This window comes from Ascidiella aspersa, chromosome 2, assembly GCF_963924565.1.
Source record: "Ascidiella aspersa chromosome 2, kaAscAspe10.2, whole genome shotgun sequence".
Lineage (NCBI taxonomy): Eukaryota > Metazoa > Chordata > Ascidiacea > Phlebobranchia > Ascidiidae > Ascidiella > Ascidiella aspersa.
The window spans coordinates 25030487-25049580 of record NC_139448.1 but is presented as its reverse complement, the minus strand read 5'-3'; the positions used below and the strand labels follow the sequence as shown (position 1 = coordinate 25049580).

At 41.4% G+C, this 19094-nt stretch overlaps 1 protein-coding gene across 2 annotated transcripts in view; it reads left to right on the top strand.

Moving 5' to 3' along the window:
• The window catches only part of LOC146164474 (uncharacterized), a 38539-nt gene extending 24832 nt beyond the window's left edge, over window positions 1–13707 (top strand). Inside the window, exons 6-7 of one of the 2 annotated variants that reach the window (XM_083381953.1) lie at window positions 11706–11913; window positions 12197–13707. In XM_083381953.1, coding sequence (XP_083238079.1) covers window positions 11706–11913; window positions 12197–12648 — 660 coding nt within the window. In that variant the 3' untranslated portion in view covers window positions 12649–13707. Of the gene's footprint in view, window positions 1–11702; window positions 11914–12196 lie in introns of both variants that reach the window. The other variant, XM_083381952.1, reaches the window with a different exon arrangement.
• The last annotated feature ends 5387 nt before the right edge of the window (window positions 13708–19094 follow it).

Genomic DNA, 19094 nt, shown 5'->3' with positions numbered 1-19094 from the left:
GCAGTAATTCAACAAGTGATACCAGTGCTTTCAACAGATATTTTACTTCTGACTAAAAATATAAAGGCCTGGACAAACTATGGCCCAAGCAGTTTAATATGGCCCGCGGTTCATTTTTCATAAACTTAAGCAAAATAAGCATTTAACATTTTTCTCTTAATTGTAGAAAACTTTATTAAATAAATTGTACTTGTAAGACATCCTCATCTATATTTTTATACCCCTCCTTTGACGAGGGCTTACAAGACATTTTCTGTTTACTGATGTGTCCCTATGTCAAAAAGAATTGCCCAACCCTGCTCTAAATAATTGTTCATGCTTAATACACATATTTCAACCACCTTTGTTTCACCGCAACAACAACCCTAGATAAAATCATAAATCAAGCGTTAAGCAAATCATGTAGTTGTTCACGTCGAAATATAAACCACTACAAGTAATGCATTTTCGAGAGCGTTCGTAATTTGGATTAGTTGTTGGTTCACAAAGTCCTTGCTGCTGGTGACATAAATCATTCTGGTACAAGTAAAAGGTACAGGCTAAACTTATCTTTAAATAAACTAAATATTAACGCTTTTATCATTTCTTTTGCACCTCGTCTCGGAATTCATTAACTGTCGTGCAACACAGAGTTAACTTGTTTTATTATAATACAAAGTTAACTTGTTTTACAATATAAGCTGTAGTCCGGCTTTGTTAGTTTTGATTTTTACACAGTATAGGATATATTTGTCGGATGTTATCAAACCTAAACAGGTGTCCTTTTAAATTCGAGGATAAAGTGGTACAAAGATACCAGCTGCATTTTTTTTAAATTTGGAGCCCTGATCATTATCCTAATCTGGTCGCACCGCGTTCTTTTTGATAAACGTTAAATACATAGATTCTTAATTAAACTATTCTAATCCGCTTTATGATTTGGTGCCGTATTCACTCCCTTTGCGTATCGTGCTGCGTGCGGATGTTTGCTCGAAATGCAATATCCGATTATTATTGGATGTTGCTTGTTTGCAGAACGAATCACGGCGCCCCTCGCTCAGTAATAACAACATGTTGCGCAAGCAAGGAGTAAGTCAATGAGCGGCGGGCGATAAAAACAGAACAGGACGCAATAAACCGCGACATAACAGCCACCAATTCTTCGTAAAAATATGTCGCCTACAAATTTGCGGTTCGTCGATTACGCGCTACCAATATAGCAAGTTATTGATTCCAATTTTATGAACGGCACCAGTAGGTTTCTTGACTAAACCGGGAGATAGACAAAGACGGTCACTTTACAAGCCTGCGTTATATACTTTTTTTTCGGAGAGCTAAAGCACGTGGCTTACTTTTGTTAATTCTTTTCTGATGATTTTGTCGCCAGTCGTTGAATATGCAAATTTAAACGATCGGACTGAAAAGCAGTCCTTCTGTGTAAAGTCAACTTATGTTTTCTGCTAAGCGCACAAAGATATATAGCATTTGTGAGAAAGTGTGTTCCTGATTTAGAACTGTTTGATTACGAGTGCCCTTTAAAACGTTGGTTCGAGTACATTTCGGTATCGAATCAACGCCCACGTTCTGTATCCGTTTGTGTTTCTTGTTCAAAAAGGTAAATGTGTAGAAAGCGAAAGGTTTTATTGTTGCCACTATAAAATCCATGACGATTTATTAAAACAGGTGTGTTGCCTGCCTAGTTTTTGGTAAAATAAAAGGCTATTTTTGAATTGCTGTCAAAAGGCCTCTTTATCTAATTAAAAGATATAAAAAGATGTTGGCTATTTGAGCATATCGTGCTTTGCGGTCACTTTGCATGTTGTGCAACCGACAACCGTATAACACTGCGTTCCCGCTCATTCTTTGTGCATGTGTTGAAGTGCTTGACTTATATCCTCAGGACATTATACTACAAGTCGTGTTTAAATATATTCAATAAAAGTACAGCTCTCTTTTGCCCACGCAGTTCACGCGACAGCCGTTGTTGTTTTCATGTCTTAATGCTCAAACCGAACAGCGACCAGACTTTTGGCTATACAGGAAAACGAACCCTGCAATTGGCCGATGGGAGTTCACAAACAAAAATATTTGCGGAAATTTTACTCGCCTGCCCGTCTGAGTGCGTCACCCTCAGTTTCTCCTTTTGACCGCAAGCACGTGCGAAGTCGTAGGCTGTCGATTTTCGTTCTGTATGCCGAGTGTCGCAATGTCCTTGTTATAGCCCACAGCAAGTCGCCACGGCCATTGGCAGCCGTCGCTGATAAGCCCTGTAGTGTCCAGTTTCGCGGCAACGACGCGTCGCCGTCTACCTTCGCCAGCGCCAACAAACAAGACGTCACGTCTGCGAAGTGTTGATGGCAGGCGCGAGCCCAGCCTTACGCGAATCATCTCTCGGCCGTGCTTCCGTGGAGAGTGCGTGTGTGAGAGGGAGAGACGCGCCGCCGTCTGCTCCGCTCGGCTCTTCGACTCTCTCTATTTTGTCTGCGCCGCTCCCTGTCCTTTGTCAATCGGTCACGGTTAAGATTGTGGCCGAAAGCCTGTAGCACCGCTGCGCGGGGATGTTACCCGAAGCAGAGTCGTTTGATGGCGATGTCGAAGGCGCAACAGTCAGTCCATGGCACAGAGTCGTTTTTACCGGCTTACAATCAGCAGCTCGAGCGGCGAAGTACATAGCCGGTTGAAAGAGTGACATGGATTAAGGAGTTTAGGTAGTAGTACAACCACAGACGCGAATGCAGCATCACGCCGTATTCTGTTAGACCGTGGCCGAACATTTTTGAGCAAGGTTTTTGCGACCCCCCTGAAATTGTGTGTGGAAACACACACTCGATGCAGACGAACATCAGTACAGATGATTTTTGTTTCCAAGATCGTTTAATTCAAATACGCTTTATTTAACAGGTTGTTTTTGCCCTTCACGCGCGTACAATGTTGTTGTTATGGCATTCGCCGGACAGAGACAATACTTTGACTGGCATATACGGACCTGCGGTCCTTGTAATTAAACCGTAAAAAAGTAAAGGTTTACAAGTAATACAGTTTAGTTGTTGAATTGTGCAGATAGCAATTTCCTCAGTAAACCGTTCGCTTGTTCGTAGTACTATATCACTACAAATTTAAACTTATCGTTATCCAATAGCCTATAGGAATATAATTTTGTTTTCTCTTAACGGCTTTAAATATCCAACAGTGTGGGTTGTTAGTTGAACGCTGCGGTGATATCAGTGGTGGCTAATTGTGTCTAGAGCTCTAGCACTTTTTTCATTCGTTCGTTCGGAGAGCCGCGCACTATAAGTGAATGGTTCTTGAATGCGTGTGGCGCACTCGCCAACCTGGTTGTAGGTAGAACAATCATCGGTAATTGTGTGAGTGCAGGAAAACTGCCAGTTCGTACCCTAGTGTGACCAGCAAGCACAAAACCAAGAACTTGAACAACTTGCAGAAAGGCCATTGACGTAAGATTTCCAGCGACTCAATTTGGCGACAGCGTTGGCACATCTGACCCGACTGCATCCGCAGTGTCACTCTTTCGTGTTTCTTTAAGGAGCAAAGCGAGTTTGCAAATATCTTGCTTTGCACCTCGTAGCCGTCGAATATGAGCTGCCACAGGAAAGGTTGTCGAAAGTTCAAGTCTTGCGCGTAAAGAAGACGTGATGAGACAGTTATTTAAAAGTGTTTGATACATAATACGCCGGCTTATACTCAGACTTAGATAAGTAGATTTATTTTCGGTTTTTCAAATTATATTAGAATTCGAACTGGATCATTTTAAGTTTTTTTCAAATTAGATTACAATCAGAATTACCGAATTCTTGAAAAAACGAATTTTGAACTACAATTTGAACTAGAATTAAAAATGTAATTCATTGAATTAGAAAACTAGAAATATCTAGTTGTCCAAGTCTGCTTAAACGCACCGTCTGCTATGTTGTTCATATGGTGAAAAGGTGCGTTTTAACTACCCGACATCAAAGGTCAATGAATCATGTAACGGCAGAGACGCGTATTTAGAAGGTGCCACCGAGTGCGTCTGCGAACTTTGCACGACGTAACGTTGTGCATACATATTCCGTCGTTGAGTCATGAGCGTGGAATGTCGGGCTGGTTAGCGAAAAAAGGGAAACGAAAATTTTGCAATACCAAATATATCTCTTTGACTTGACTCCATTGCGAAACTCGTTTTAAACCTTAGCCAACGAACACATGTTTGCCCGAAACCGGTGACTCATCGACAAAGCAGGCTCGGGGCCTTCACATTTAAGATCGCAAATTAAGTTCACTGCTCTCGTCTGGAAGCGCCAACACGTAAAGGAGAAATCTGCGTAGTATGCCCGTAGACGAGCCAAGTCCGCGAAATCCACGGGCTTAGCAAAGCAAATTCCACTAATAAGTTGCCTCTAATAGCGCGCGCCCAATTTAGGCGATTGTTCGTTAAAGGATTTCCCAACAAGGTCGCGCATCCCGTTCGCCTTGAATCAGAGCTAGCAGGCATAACGTGGATGGTGTGTCACGGCTAAGTTTGGCTTGGTGTGCAAGCGAGACACTTGTTTGTTTAATCGTCAACCGCACCTAGCCCAGTCGCTTCTACGTGCGACGAGGAACTTGTGAAAAGCTATTAGCACGTAGTCGGTCTGAAGCGGTTCGCTGTCACCTTTCGAACGCTGTTGCTGCTGTTTATCTCATCACCACTGACTCGCACACAATGTACTTAAAGGGTGTATTTAGATTTGTCAAGCTCCTAATCAAAAATCAAAATATAATTGTATGTTACCCGAATAGTGACTTTTAATTAAAAAAAAAGGTATCTGAACAATTTGTTTCGCCTGTTCAGACTAGCTCTATACGAAGCAGCGTTTGGAAACCAATTGGTCGATATCTGCGAACCGCAAGGGTTCGGGCCGGGTCATATGCGATTTTGTTTCTATTTCCAACGACGCCGTCGCGCTGTTATTTTCTTGACAAATCGAACATGGTTCGCATGCCCCGTGTAGTTGTGATGAGTCGCGTTGTTTCAAATTTTAAAGGAAATTGCATCCCGTTCAGGATAAGGCTCGCGTATTATCGAACGACTACAATTTAGAATAAATTTAAACTGACTATTTAACGATTATTCTATATGCAAATGTTTATAATCATCATACGCGACCTCCTATGATGTTTACTTCGTTTTTTTGGCACGTTGGGTTTTTCAAACTGTATGTTGCAATGGTATTTTTCTATATTTGAAAACCAAACGAAAAATATTTGTTACGTTCATACAGGCAGGTGTTTTTTGTGGCTTCACTATCCGCACTTGACGTTTTTAATTCTCAAATCAAGCATCTGAGAAAAATTGTTTTCGCATATTTTTGTTTTGTCCATGTGTTTTCTCGTCTTATTAAAAAAAACTTGAGAAGGCCGCCGTTATGATTTATGTTTTGCGTTTAGTGAATGTATCGTTGCAAAACGCGTTTCGCGAACAGAGTAAACCTACTAAGACTTTGGCTTTGATACCAGTTTCGATGGATCCGATGTCCAGCCAAGGTTTACAGGGTGCTTTGCTTAGTTTTGTATTGGAGACTTAACCTTTTTCCCTTCCACAGGCGAATCATAGAGCTTGAAAATAATTTGCTTAAAAATAATAACGCGAAAAGAAATTTGCCTCGCGTGCGTTTCTTTGGAATGGGAATAAAAGGCCGCGGATGCAGAAATTGACGTTTCTTCGACATGCCTGAACCGATCGCTTATCTTTTCCGCTTTCTAAAACCCAAGCTTAGCGAAAAGTCCAAGTGCTCTTGCCTCCGAAAGAAGAAAAAGCGACCGCAGTCCCAACCGTCTTCGGACTCTTGCAAACACTGTCGTTTCAACGCCCTGTGCCCCTGTTTTCCGGTGAACAGAAAGGTATACATCCCTTTAACAAGTTACTTAACGAATGTATGCCTGTATGCTAGTTCGTTACATGCATTTTGGATTCTACACCCGGTTAGCTGTTGGAAGTGCGCCAACGAAACTGTTAATCAATATATATAAAGTTTGAATATACTACAGAATCCAGATACATGAAAAATTACAGGTTAAACAATGTTCTTAGTTGTCTGTAAATTAAATTCCAAGTCCAGCGTTTTTTCTTTATTTTATCGACGTAGCATAATTCCCCTTGTCACCGCGTGATATCTAATTGCATTGCCACTAAAATAGCCGTGTCGTCCCAGCAAGATTAGAAGTAATATTTGTGTGAAAACCTATGCATCAAAATACCTGAAAATTACTACTTGGTTTTTGTTGTCGGCTTATAAAGTATAAAAGTATATTTCTAGTTACATGCTTGTGAAAGGTTTTGGCGATTTTTTTTCTGTTTATTGTTTACGCGTTTAAGTTATTGTTCACTCTACTGCGTAACCAGTGTGGTAAACAAGTCAGACCATTATTCAAGTTCCAGTCAAGTCATTTGCAAAGAAAATGGCAATTCAAGTCCTACTTAGAATAAAATGGTAATTACTCATAACACCGGCGTAAACTTAGACTCTGCTTACGATTGCGTGTGTTTTCAATTATGTAATCGTTACTAACCCCCGACAACAGTCTCCCTCTGGACCGGAAAAGGTGCGTTATGAAGTCAGTCTGCACCCATCCTTATTGAATAGCTGATAGCTAGTTGTAAACTGGGCCGCGCCGTTTTGCACCACTAGAAAAAAGGGAGAAGCTCCCGGCCAGCAGCATACAAGTACGGCAACAGGTGCCCGTGTGATTTCGAAAAACAGGCGACCAGCTAGCAACGACACACACAGTGTACACACACCACCGTCTGACGCGACCTCGCGTTTCAATCATTAACCTCAAGCCGCCTCCGTCTGCTGGCCTTGGCCGATCTGGCTTCGGCTACTCGCTTTTCTGCACTCGCAACTATGCCCGGCACGCGACGCGACGTCTTACCACATGACTTCGTGCTCGGACCTCTTCGGGATTCACGCGCGATTGTCGTTTAGCCGGACTGGTTACCACCCGCTGACTTTTTGTCGCGCCAATTAACGATGAGGCAGCATTAGCGTAAAAGCGGTTACCTCGCTAAGGTCTTAAGCGAAACCCAATTTTGTTATGTTTACAGTACATTTCGGGCTTAATGCAGCCACCAAGTCGCAAAGAGGACTATGGTTGGAAAATTCCCCGATATTTGTGAAGGAAAAGTGCCGTTTACGGTAGGCCACCTTCCCGCAATCGGGCATTAACATTTAGGGCGCATTTTACACCTGTTATTGGATTTTTACGTGCGCGCAGCGAAGGCTCAAAACAACGGGTGCCTGTTTGCTCCTCGTGTATTTTCGCTTTACTGCCAGCGCTTGCATTTAGCCTTGGGTGAGGCTAAACCGCACAGTCATTTTGCCGTGCGTTCTACGGCACAGTTGTCCAGAGACTGCGCCGAATGCCGTACTTTCACTGGATGTATAAGCCTTGTTTTGCCGACGCGCAACGTAACGGATAAGAGTCCTCTTATTGGTGCGTTATCCGGATTTCTCCGTTCGTTGCCTAACGGTAGCTCCGCTATTTTCAAGAGGAAATGGAAACAAACCAGTTAGGATGAGTTCCTGTTACAGCTTAATCGCGCCCCAGCCGACAGAACAAGTGGGGATTATGACGCTGCTGCTAACACTGGCGGAGCGAGGACGCGACGCGACGCGAGCGTGCTTTTGTTGCGCCTTCTCGTCTGTTCGCGCAGTTCAAACCGAAGGCGAGGTCGGGCTTGAGACTTTGCCCGACACAATTAATAGTCTGGCGTCTAGACGAGTCGAATCACGCCCCGCGAAATTAGAACGGAATAGGAAATAAAGATAAATAAGTCATTTTCTCTCTCAATTTAGCGACTTAACCGTCTTTTTTTCGGCTCTCTTTTTTCTTCCTTTCTCGCTTAGCACGCCACAAGCTCGTTGCTGGCTGGGGAAAAGTCTACTTTTAGGTCGTGAAATCAAGACACGACATGACACTATCGCGTTGGTATCGGAACAATCACGATCGGGTTGCAGACCGGCCCTGGCGCAATATCGCCTAATCGGCTTTGGCCCGGTCGACGTCGCGCAGTTTCATTTAAAATAATGCACGACAGTCTGATATCATGTTACAGCTGCTTGGCGGTCGCTTATTACGCTTTTAGTGGAGTGCCCCTTAGCTGGATTGGGTAGTGGCATTGTCTGTCCGTTGTTCGCCTTAGAAACATGCCTCAATATACGACGATGATATCGCGCTTTCGAATTACGTCAATGGCAAAGCATGTGCAATGCAGGTCACCCGACCGTCGGCACTGTCACAAAGGTAACAGACTGAGAGCGACTCTCGCTTTACGGTCAGTGGTGCGAGCCGAGGGCCGGGGCAACGCACAAGATAGACACAACACAGGATCCGCCTGGGTAAGAAAAAAACCCAAAAAACGCAAAGAGCGAAAGCCAAGCCTTTAACTTAAGGGTTTATTTAGTTAGCTTTTGATTTCAACACTCATCCACCCTAAATTCCAAAGTTTATCACTCCTAGTTAAAAGTAGTGTATTAGTCCAGGGTGGTTTATTACTACTTGTTCCTCGATTAATATATTTTTGGTGAAAAAGAAATTTTGTTGGTGCTGTATGCCAATAAAACTCGTCCGGTTTAAAAGAAAATACCCGCCCCTCGCCCAGTTTAGCATTGTTATTGTAAGTTTATGTAGATATTAAGTGTATAACCACCGCATATCCAGACCTGGATCGAGGTCTTAGCATACGTCCAGTATCCAATCTCAACCCTGTAGCAGCTTTCAAGGAATCATGGACTGGAATTGGTCGTACGCCGAAATATAACGTCGTTGGGGTTAGCAACTCTCTTGAAAACGGCGCGATTAACGTTGATTACAATACTACTATTAACGCATCCCTCTACGGGTTAAGCCGGTGCAACGCAATTTGCATACACGTGCCTTCCAACTTCTCCCCTAACTCTCTGTATCTAAGTTGTACGTAAATTCGTCCCACTGGTGAGTCGGGTTTGGCCAACCCGGCGCCAGACAGAAAACTATTATATTTTTGCAATATGAGGACTCGTCAGCACGCAAGAGTGAATTTCGTTTTCAGATCTGTAGAAGCATGACACTGATTTATGGAGCAAGGTATTTAACCTGCGATTGAGGGTCTCTCGAGGGCGTGCTTAATCAATTTCGAAGGAGCAATTACCCATCACTCTTCAGTTGGAATATGATTAGGCGCAAGACATTTTGCCAACCGTTGTCAGACTTAGATAAGCGACAATCGAGTGGTATTTTTCTATTTTTAAAGTTTTTGTGAGGTAAATGTTGCCCAGGGTTACCGGGGATTTGGTGCAACATACCCAAGGTAGTCTTCTGTGTTCCGTGTTATTCCTCCTTCCTACTAAGACGTATAATTATATATTTGTCACTATTTGCTCCCCAGTATATTGCGCCGTATCACATCAACCGCATGACTTCTTTGTCGAGAGCGGCATTGCCCACGCGCATTTCCGATTTCCTTTCCCTAGCAGTCTGTCTGTGCCCCAAAAATTCCCCACACAGCCACTTACTACGTGATAATAGCGCGTCTGTGACGTAAAACATATCGAGCCGAATACGTGACTGGAGCGCACCGCTGGTCTATCACTAGCTAAGTTCGTCGGCGGTGGCAATTTGCGCCATTCTGCGGTACTCTTAACTTTGTAACCCTCGGTTTAAGATATTTGTTTTGTTCAATTTACTTTGAGACTGGGTTGACTACGTACGTGTTTTTTTATAGTGTTGCCTATGCTTTTATTGTCTCTTAGATAGATACCTATTAAGTTTAAACTGATTCACTTTATATTATAATCGCAAATTTTTTATTTAGCGTCACTCGTTTTAGATTTACCTAATAAGTTAAATTGGCTTAGCATAATGAAAGAATAATATTAAATTAACCGAGAAATAATCATGTTAACTTTTACCCAAGATATACTGCAAAATATCACGTACTTTTTATTTGAAAAAGTACGAGATTTTTCTTACATTTATATCATAACTTGTGATGAGAACTCGAAACACTTAAAACAATTACGTTCCAAAAACTATTTCCGTGCTCTACTGGTTAAAAACAACAATCTTGCCGCTTTGGAGCCGTCACAGAAAATGTAAACACAATTACCGCAACTTGTTGTTCATACCCGCTTTGAGTCTTAACCTATGTTTACCAGCAACTTTGTGTAGGAACTGCTTTTTTGCTATAGTTTTTAAATGAAACTCGCGTCGCGTGTCGTGTCGTGCAAAATAAAACGTGTCGCAGTAGAAGGGAAGCACAGCCAGAACTTGCTTTTCGGTGCGGCAGAGTGTTTAGTCACGCCTCTTGTTCGGCATCCTCCATAGAAAATTGGCGGCTTCGCACAAAAGTTTGAGCGATTTGTTTATTCGTAAATCGTGTCGTGTTGCCTTTTGATCGACTACAGACTTGACAATGGCTAGGAGCGGCTGTGGCCGTGCTATTGTAAAACCCTGCACGTTTTTGAGCAATCAGGGCGTCGACGCCGCTTTTTTAGCTTTTAACTCCATCGACGCAATGTATTGTGTTCCGTAAGGTGTTGATTAACTTAATGAAGCTTCTATTAATCGTTCGTTGTAACACTGCGATTTTACAACGGGTGCTACATGGACAAACAGATTTGGGATTGAACATACGAACAACCAGTTTCTCACCCCTTTTTATAAGATATTTTGGTGCAGACTGCATCGCGTGACGGTAAATATCCTTTGCTGTGTCCTTGAGCCCAGAAAGCGCTGTTGCATGCGCGTTGAGCGCTGGTGTGATGACGCGCGGTTTCCCCGAAAGGCGGCTTGCAGAGGGCTTAGCACGCACTACGTGATAACCTCCGCTCAACCCGTCTGCGAGTTCGCCGCCTCGCGCATGCCTGCGGTGCCAGCGCGAACCGGAAGGATAGCGGGTTCGAAACCGGCGCCGGGGAATTTCTGCCCCATGAGATGAGACGACCGTTGATGGAAGTGGTTGGCGCCGCAGTCCTGCGAGATTTGCTCATTCAGCGCTACCGGCCCGTGCCTTGAATGGTGGGCTTTTGTCGCCTCGTGACTAACTATTTATGGCCTTGTCCCTATTCTTTGGTTTAAACTTAAGCCAAAACATTATGCGACCAGGATGTTGTTGTTGTCGTTGATTAAAGTGATTTCTTTTATACTGCACGCCAACCTAAGATTTATGCTGGTTTGGTTTTGTGTTTTCTAAACCACAGATTGGTTAGATTGGAGTATTCTGTCGTGTTCCCAACCTTGTTTTCGAGGTTAGAGGCCCTTGTTTTCGACTTGCCTTGGTACCAATCCAAAAATAAAACCTGTGACCATTTGAGCTCCGACCAAGCGTGTTGTAAACAGGTCGACTGATTTCGAAAGAAAATCAAGTTCCACCGTTGGTTGGAATTTGACCTGTTGAACATTGCGGTATATGACGCTGTTACAAATCTTCTAGCGGTTTAGTCAAATTCCACAATGGTTCGTTCAGTCATGGAATTTGACTTTTACTGTGTCCTAATAAATACAATTGGTAGCACAGTGAACGATGCGCGTTTATGGGGGTGGGGGGGAAATTAATTTGTTTTACTCCACTCAGCACTTCCTGGGTACATAGCTTAGTAAACTTTTATGCGAACGAAACATTTCTTAACCGCAACAGTCAAATGTATTCAAAAGCGTTTGCCCGTGGGGTCTAAAAAAGCTAAATATTTTCAATGTATTTTTAGCAGCCTCTCGCCGGAAACTTTTCCTGCTGTGGTTTGCAATCGAGCGACCCTGGTTCGAATCCCGCGCCCGCCACTGAACACAGAAGCAGGAACAGCTGTGTGATCTGCTGCTGCACGAAAAAGAACTGCCGTCGCGTCACGCGTCACGTGCACAGCGCATCGCAATCCACCCTCATGACGTCACACTCTGGTCTGAATGCGAGTCGATCACGTAAGTAAACAACCGTCGGTCTTCAGAAAGTTAGCTATTCTATTTTCTTTAAAAAAACAAAACAAATCCACGGCGAATCGTTTAATATGGCTTTAACTGGTTCCGTGTAACGCATTTTTGCGCTGCACTTTCTGCCTTTGTCCTTCGCTTAATACATTGGCAATCCAAACCATCACTATAATAATAATAATAAAAATAACAATGGCTATCTACGTCAAACGAGAACTGGCGGGAATCCAACCACTATAGTCTGCGTTTTTAACAAAGGGACGTCGCATTTCAGGTTCAACGTCGTTCGGCCATTCCTCCCACACAAGCCTGACGCCGCAGCCGTTCACCGGCGGCCAAATCAACAACCCTTACAAAAGCGTTACCGCAGCCCCGCCGTTGTCGTACGGCGGGCGTTCGACGCCACTGACGCCGCCACGCATGACGTCGACCGCGCATGATCGGCGACCCGAATACAGCAACTGCATTCGCGCGCCGCTTAACAGGACTTTCGCCGGCGCCGACAACGCGCTTATTTCGGCTTGCAACAGCGCGGGTCACGTGACCTCGCACGTGGTGCGAAACTCAAAAGGCGCTGCAGCGCCCCCGGCGGTTGCCTCTGGCGCGCAAACGATCCTGGAATCCGGCCAACTGCTGCTGTCTTCCGGCGACTTCGAGCCGCCGCCTACGTACCGAGAACCCCCGCCCGAATACTCGGAGCCCCCGGGCTACTACTCGGTCGTATGACGAACCGCTGCGGGAGTTATCCTCTACTTTGCCCCAAATCGCAACCATACTCTTACTACTGTTTGTCCCACTTTGCCCCCTTTCGCTTTAAAGTTTATATTTTAAGATATTTATACATTTTTGTTTAGCCGAGAAAGTTTTTTGCTCGTTGTTGTTTCTTGTGCGTTCTCGTGTTTAAGCACCTTCCTCACCAGTTCAAAGTTGTTTCTCTCTCTTTTTTTTGCGCTCTCCTTATCTCTCTCCCTCCTTCTCGTCAAACGAAGTGTTTTTTTATTTATCTGTAAAACAGCAACTTAGCCAGTGGAACTTTCTCTCTGTATGGCAACATCGCGTACGCGGCGCAACTGTATTTTGGGGAACGTTTTTTTGCTGAGCGACGTAACCGTAATGCGCACATGCATCTGTAAAACAGTTGGCATATTCAACGTTTTGGTGCTTTCCCTATTTCACTGGTTGGTCGTTTCACTTGCAACTGTGAAGCACTATGTGTTTCTGCAAATTTCGATTACATTTTAAAAAAGGGCAACTGAAGATTATTACTAAAAATATCGCTTTTTGTGCCGCACTGCTGGTGCAAATTAAGATTTCTACTGACCCTATAGTTTAACATAGCACAATCAAAGCTGCTTAGACCCAAAATAAATTAGTAATGAATTCCCGTTATACTGTTTAAATTGCAGTTTATTTAAACAGCCCTATAGTTTCAAACATGTCTGTTTAAAGTAACGGATATGGTAATCAACCAACGGTGTTTAACTGGAAATTGCTTACTTGGCACACTTTTATGTATGGCACCGCCTAAATATCAATTTAAAAAATAAATGTCGAGGTTTCAGTTTACACCAGTCAACAGCACCATATGGTTGCCAAACTCGATGATACCACGAATGCACTGCATATGTGGGTTTTGCAAGGTATTTTTTTGTTGCACGAAGTGCTTTTTTTCTCTCTTCCCGCCGTCGAGTTTCTGTTTTTGTCTGTCCTTTTTACGTTTGATAGTCTTCTGCGCGCGCCTCTACTTTGTCTCTCCTTCGAAACGACGTGATTTAAGAAATGCTATTTATTTGTCTTGCTGAAATTTTTGAAAGGCTTGTCAGGTGTTTAGAGCAGTTGCGAAAACCTCCCAGGCTTCTATTCAATATTTATGTGGAAATAGAAACAGTTTTTTTGTAAACACAGAAATAATAGCACGGCAACGGGATCATACAGCCTGGAACAAAACAAATGTAGATATTTTATTGCATTAATTTAGATATATTTACAGCCACCCTAATTGGTCTGTTTACACCAGGGGTTCTTAAACTGGGGTCCGCAAACTAGTTTTAGGGGTCATGAAAGGCCTAAATAAAATGTTAGTCTATATTTAGGAAGTTATCAATTTTAAAAGAAAATTGTTTAACGTAAAATAAAACTGTTTTGCACTGAATGTATTTAGACTATGTGTCACTTTCACATTTTTGGGACCGATATTAGCAGATTTCTGAAGTGTATTTGCATTGTGTTGTTAATTTAAGACGTCTTTTCTGAAAAATTCTTGCCTACCGTGGTCCACGCAAAGCAGAAAAAAACTGGTGGTGCGCGAAAAGTTTAAGAACCCCTGATTAAAACGATAAAGCCCCTTATTTCGGTGGAACTGATCAACTATAAGCTATAGGACAATTGTTTCCTATAGTATAGAACAGCGTTTCTCAAACTGGGTGCTTCGTGTTTTTAATAAGTGTGCCCGAAACTTTTTCTAATTTAGGAAAATAAAGTATCTTATTACTAAAAATCATGCAAGCAAGCATGCCAAATTTAAATGCCAGCTATTCTTTGAAAAACTGATATAATAATATGGTATTCACCGATTTTCCGTGCAGGTATTTTTTGGTCAAGCAGTGTTGTAAAGAAGTTCTTCCAGCAGAACTAAGACCCAGTCAAGTTATTTACAAAATAACTCAAGTCCAAGTCACGTTAATTTCTATAATTACTAATCAAATTCTAGTCTAAGTCATTAGTTATTCCAGGCAAGTAAGTTTTATAGTCAGTCAGTTCCAAGTTAAGAATGGGCATCAAAAATGAATGTAAAACTAAAAAAAGTAGTAAATGTATACCATTTAAAGCAATATGTTGCGTAGTTAAACTCATAACTTTAAAAACTACCTTTGCAAGTTTCAATTTTACTTGTTTGAGCATAGTCATGACGGGGATCCGTAGACGACACTTAAACTATCGTGTATCGTTATCGGGTTAAAACTTCCAATGTCTAAAATTGTCAGGTGAAAGTGTGCCATGAGCGAAAAAGTGTTTGAGAAACACTGCTATAGAATGACAGTCAAGCAGTTTTTACATGGCGTTTGGTGTGATGCATTGCGTGTACATCTCTATATGTCATCTAATGGTATTACAATGCAATGTTATCCCGATTAAATATTAAAGAACTTTTGGGAAATTTCGCTGACGTTATCACCAACATAAGTAGAGTTAACACAAAAATTGCAAAATAGAACCGCGTCTTGCAAAAGAGAATGGCATAAGTGAATCGCGTAAACGTCATTGCACATATTTAAATAAGATTTTAAAAGGTTCTGTTGTCGTTGAACACCCATGAAAAGCGTTAAAAAAATCGGAATCTGACTGGCTAAACAAAAATACAACGCCTATAGTAGCGATAATTCGAATGTAAGTGTCATTTTCTGTTTACGAAACTAACCACAGGTTTGAACTACGAACTGGTTTCATTGTGACACTTCCGAATCAAGAGCTTCCCACGGATTATTTTTTACAACACGGTGCTTCCGGAGTAAGTTTGTTCGCGATGGTATCGTTTTTTCAGAAGCATAGTATAAATACTATAGGTTGCAGTCCTTCTACATAGCTTTAAAACATTATATTTTTATTATCGCTAGGATTTCAATCGAAGTATATTTGCCTTAAAGAATTCTGCTGTTAATTAGGAAAGTAAAAACGCAAATGCAGTACAAAACGTGGATTCTTATTGCCTACCTTGGTACGGCAACTCTTTGATGAAAACCCAACAGGGTTTTTCTGTAATTGCGTAGACAAATTTTACATACCTTACTAAAACGTATAGGCCAATTAAAAAGTTTTTTGCTTTTGCTGTTTTTTCGAACTAAGAATGTCTGTTATACCTTATTTTGACTGTAACATTTTAACTGCCACTGGCTTTATTCGGTTGTTAAGGTTTTTAGCTATGATTGTTGTTCTTACCTATAATGAGGTGCAAACGAAACAGACAGTTTGCACTGGTCGCCCTGCTGTGTGTAGTAGCGTGGTTTGCCGCGTTGCGTTCATTCACCAGAAAAAGCTACATGGTTGGAATACTTCCATGTAAAGGTAAACATATTCAGTTATTTTTGGTAATTATTTTAACATAAGGCAAGCATGGGCGCCCCCACGAGGGGGCAAGGGGGCACTTGACTCCCCCCCACTGGAATTTTAAAATGCGATTATTAACATTATTTGTAAGTGTAATATATATTACTAATAAAGGTTAAAAAATAGTATACATTATCCATTGCCCCCAGTGGCGTATCCAGGGGGGTTGGGGGTTCTTATCCCCTTTTGTAAGTGATAATATCGTTTTTTGTTCGTTTTTGTCATTTTTGTTCGTTTTTGTCAAGTTAAAATTTTTTAAGGACCTTGTCTGTCCACGAATCAAAGAATAAAGTTGTTTTCAGCACCTAGGGGACTGTTTCTAAGAAGTTTATAGGTCAAAATAAAGTTAAAATTTACAATAAAGTTAAAAGTTTTTAATAAAGTCAAAATTTGTCAAATTATGGTTTTTGACAAAGTTTTTGTGTTTCTTGAGAGTAATTGTTGCGAAAATCGTCGTGAAAGCATTGTAAATCAGAAACTGCGACACAATTAAACCATATTAACCTATAAAAGCAGGAAATATGTTACAATGCTCACTTGAATCAGCAATAACTTTTATCGCAAATTGTCTATTTTTTTATTTATTGTTTTTTTATTATACGTATTTAAATAATTCTTATAAAACACTTCATCTTGATAAACGTGGTCTTTTCGAAGATCAACAGTTTGTATCGCCAAAAAACCTACACACTTTTTATAATCCATAAAACACCTTGACTTTGCGACAAAATATTACGTTTGGGTCTGAAACCGACAAAATATTATGTTTGGGTAACTGGCATCAATTCAAGGAAGAACTGTGGCCTCTACAAACAAGCAATTTCGTTAACTTAAAATAAAGTTAAAATTTGATAAAAATAAAGTTAAAAAATTTTTTTTTTAGGTTTAAATAAAAATGGCCCTACTGATTAGCAAGTGTGAATTCGACAATTGACAACGCGAAGTCAAACCTTTTTTGTTTTTTTCTCGCTAAAAACGTCGAGTTTAGCGCAGTTAATGTTTCTCGCTGTACGCTCTCTGCGCTAATATCCGATATTGGTGTAACATCGGCATTTATTTAACTAAAGCAGATTGTTAAAAGGAGGCATAATGTTGACTGTCGTGCGCGTTTCAAAGTCTCTATTTTTATGCGTAAACACTATTAGAGAGTTAACGCAAAATTATTCTCTTTAAGCATATTCTAAGACCACGTGTTAAGTGTGCAATTGACACAACTTATTTTTCCTCAACCGCAGCTTGTAATTTAGCTGACTTGGCACACAGCTCGGCGCAGATGTGCACTAATCGTGTCATTATAACACCCGGGAAATACGATCTTCGTGGTGACGAAGGTCGTGCACGTAATTTAGCGTTAGTCCCGTTTATATAACTTAGGAAACTACGCTGCTGATAGCCGAATTATGATTCTCCCACAATCAATCACACATATTTCACGGTCTTGGTATATTTTTTTGCCTAAAGTTAACGATTGCACACTAAGTTGTTTCGCAGCTGGCGCGTGGCAGGAAGGTCGACGACGCACGTGTAAGTTCTCTTTTGCTTGGACGTTTTGTTTCTGATTAGTTTTTTTATGACGTCATACGGTCACTATTTTATGACGACATTATTCATTAACGTCGGAAGGAAAATAGGGGGATTCCCTAAGTTGAAAATGCCCCCCCCCCCTTGAAGATTTTCTGCGGGCGCCTCTGCATGTAAGACATATTAAAAAGATAATAATTTATATTAAACAAAACTTTGCATTACCATAGTTAAGATATACAAGAAATACCGTTAGGCCTAATACCTCCCTGGATCCGCCCCTGAATTTGTTGATATATTGGTTCCAGGGCACCAAATTTTTTGACCTTTATATGAATGGATATTTTTAAGTTTTTGACCTCCATATGAATGGATATTTTTTGTACTCAAGACTTCAAATGAAATGTTCAAGCACTACACAACTCTCAGTTATTCCATTTCGCTTTATGGATTTTGTTTATTGCTTGCAGTTGTGGTGTTAGGAAGATTTGAATTCCTCGGTAAAAGCGCTTTGCTAAGAGAAGCAACTGTTCCGTACGTGAAGTCGGAGAAGGAATGCGTAATGGCCTGCTTTCTAAGGTAAGCATGGTCTTGCACGATAGTTGTCAACCGTTTGTAAGTGGTTGCCCCTCCCAGCTTCCATGACCTCTCAACACTTTGTCTCCCCTTGTTCACGGGAAAAATGCGAAAACAACACTTTTTAAATATATAATATTTAAATTAATATATGCTCGTGTTCCCCGAACGCCGACCCGTGCCCCATTCTTCCCAGGGTGGCCGACGATCGCGGGTGAGAAAGATAGCTTAAAGGTAAGCACACTAAATTAAAATGTTTAAACCTAAAATAAGTCAGCGCTTGTTATTCAGATATGACGTTACAATAAACGACATAACCTGACATCCAAAACACGTAAAGTAAATACAAGTTGTTTGAAAAACAATTAAAAAAATTAACTGTATGAATCAAAAAAAAAAATTCTGTGGAATTTAGATTAAGATCCTTTTACTTTTTTTTTCCATATAACACACTTTTTATGTGTAGAAATTCCAATAAAACAGATATTTGACTTTCATTTTTTTCTATGCTTCCAGAAGCTTGCCCCTTGCTTCCTACTATTTGGTTTGTCGATGTGCAACGTCACTGCTCACCACCGCTGTAAAACATCTTGCTAAAGACGGAAAGGGACGTATGCGCGTGGAAAAAGTAATGTTTATCACCAACAAGTGTGAAAGAGGTAATCTTAAGCTATAACCATCACATAATTACAGACAGTGCTCGTTATTGGTACTGCCTGAAGTCCGTGCTATCCAATTTCTAAAGATAGGGTGATTTTGCTAAACTAAAGCGTCCTTCGCAATAATGATAAACATCCTTAACATTTAAAAACACGCATTACAATATATTAACTAAGGAGAAATACATGTATGACTCTTTTAAGACTATAGTATAGGGCAGCGTTTCTCAACCGGTGCGCCGCGGCGCACTGGTGCGCCATGGAAGGATGCCATGTGCGCCGCGAGCAGAAGGAAAAAAATAATTTAATATA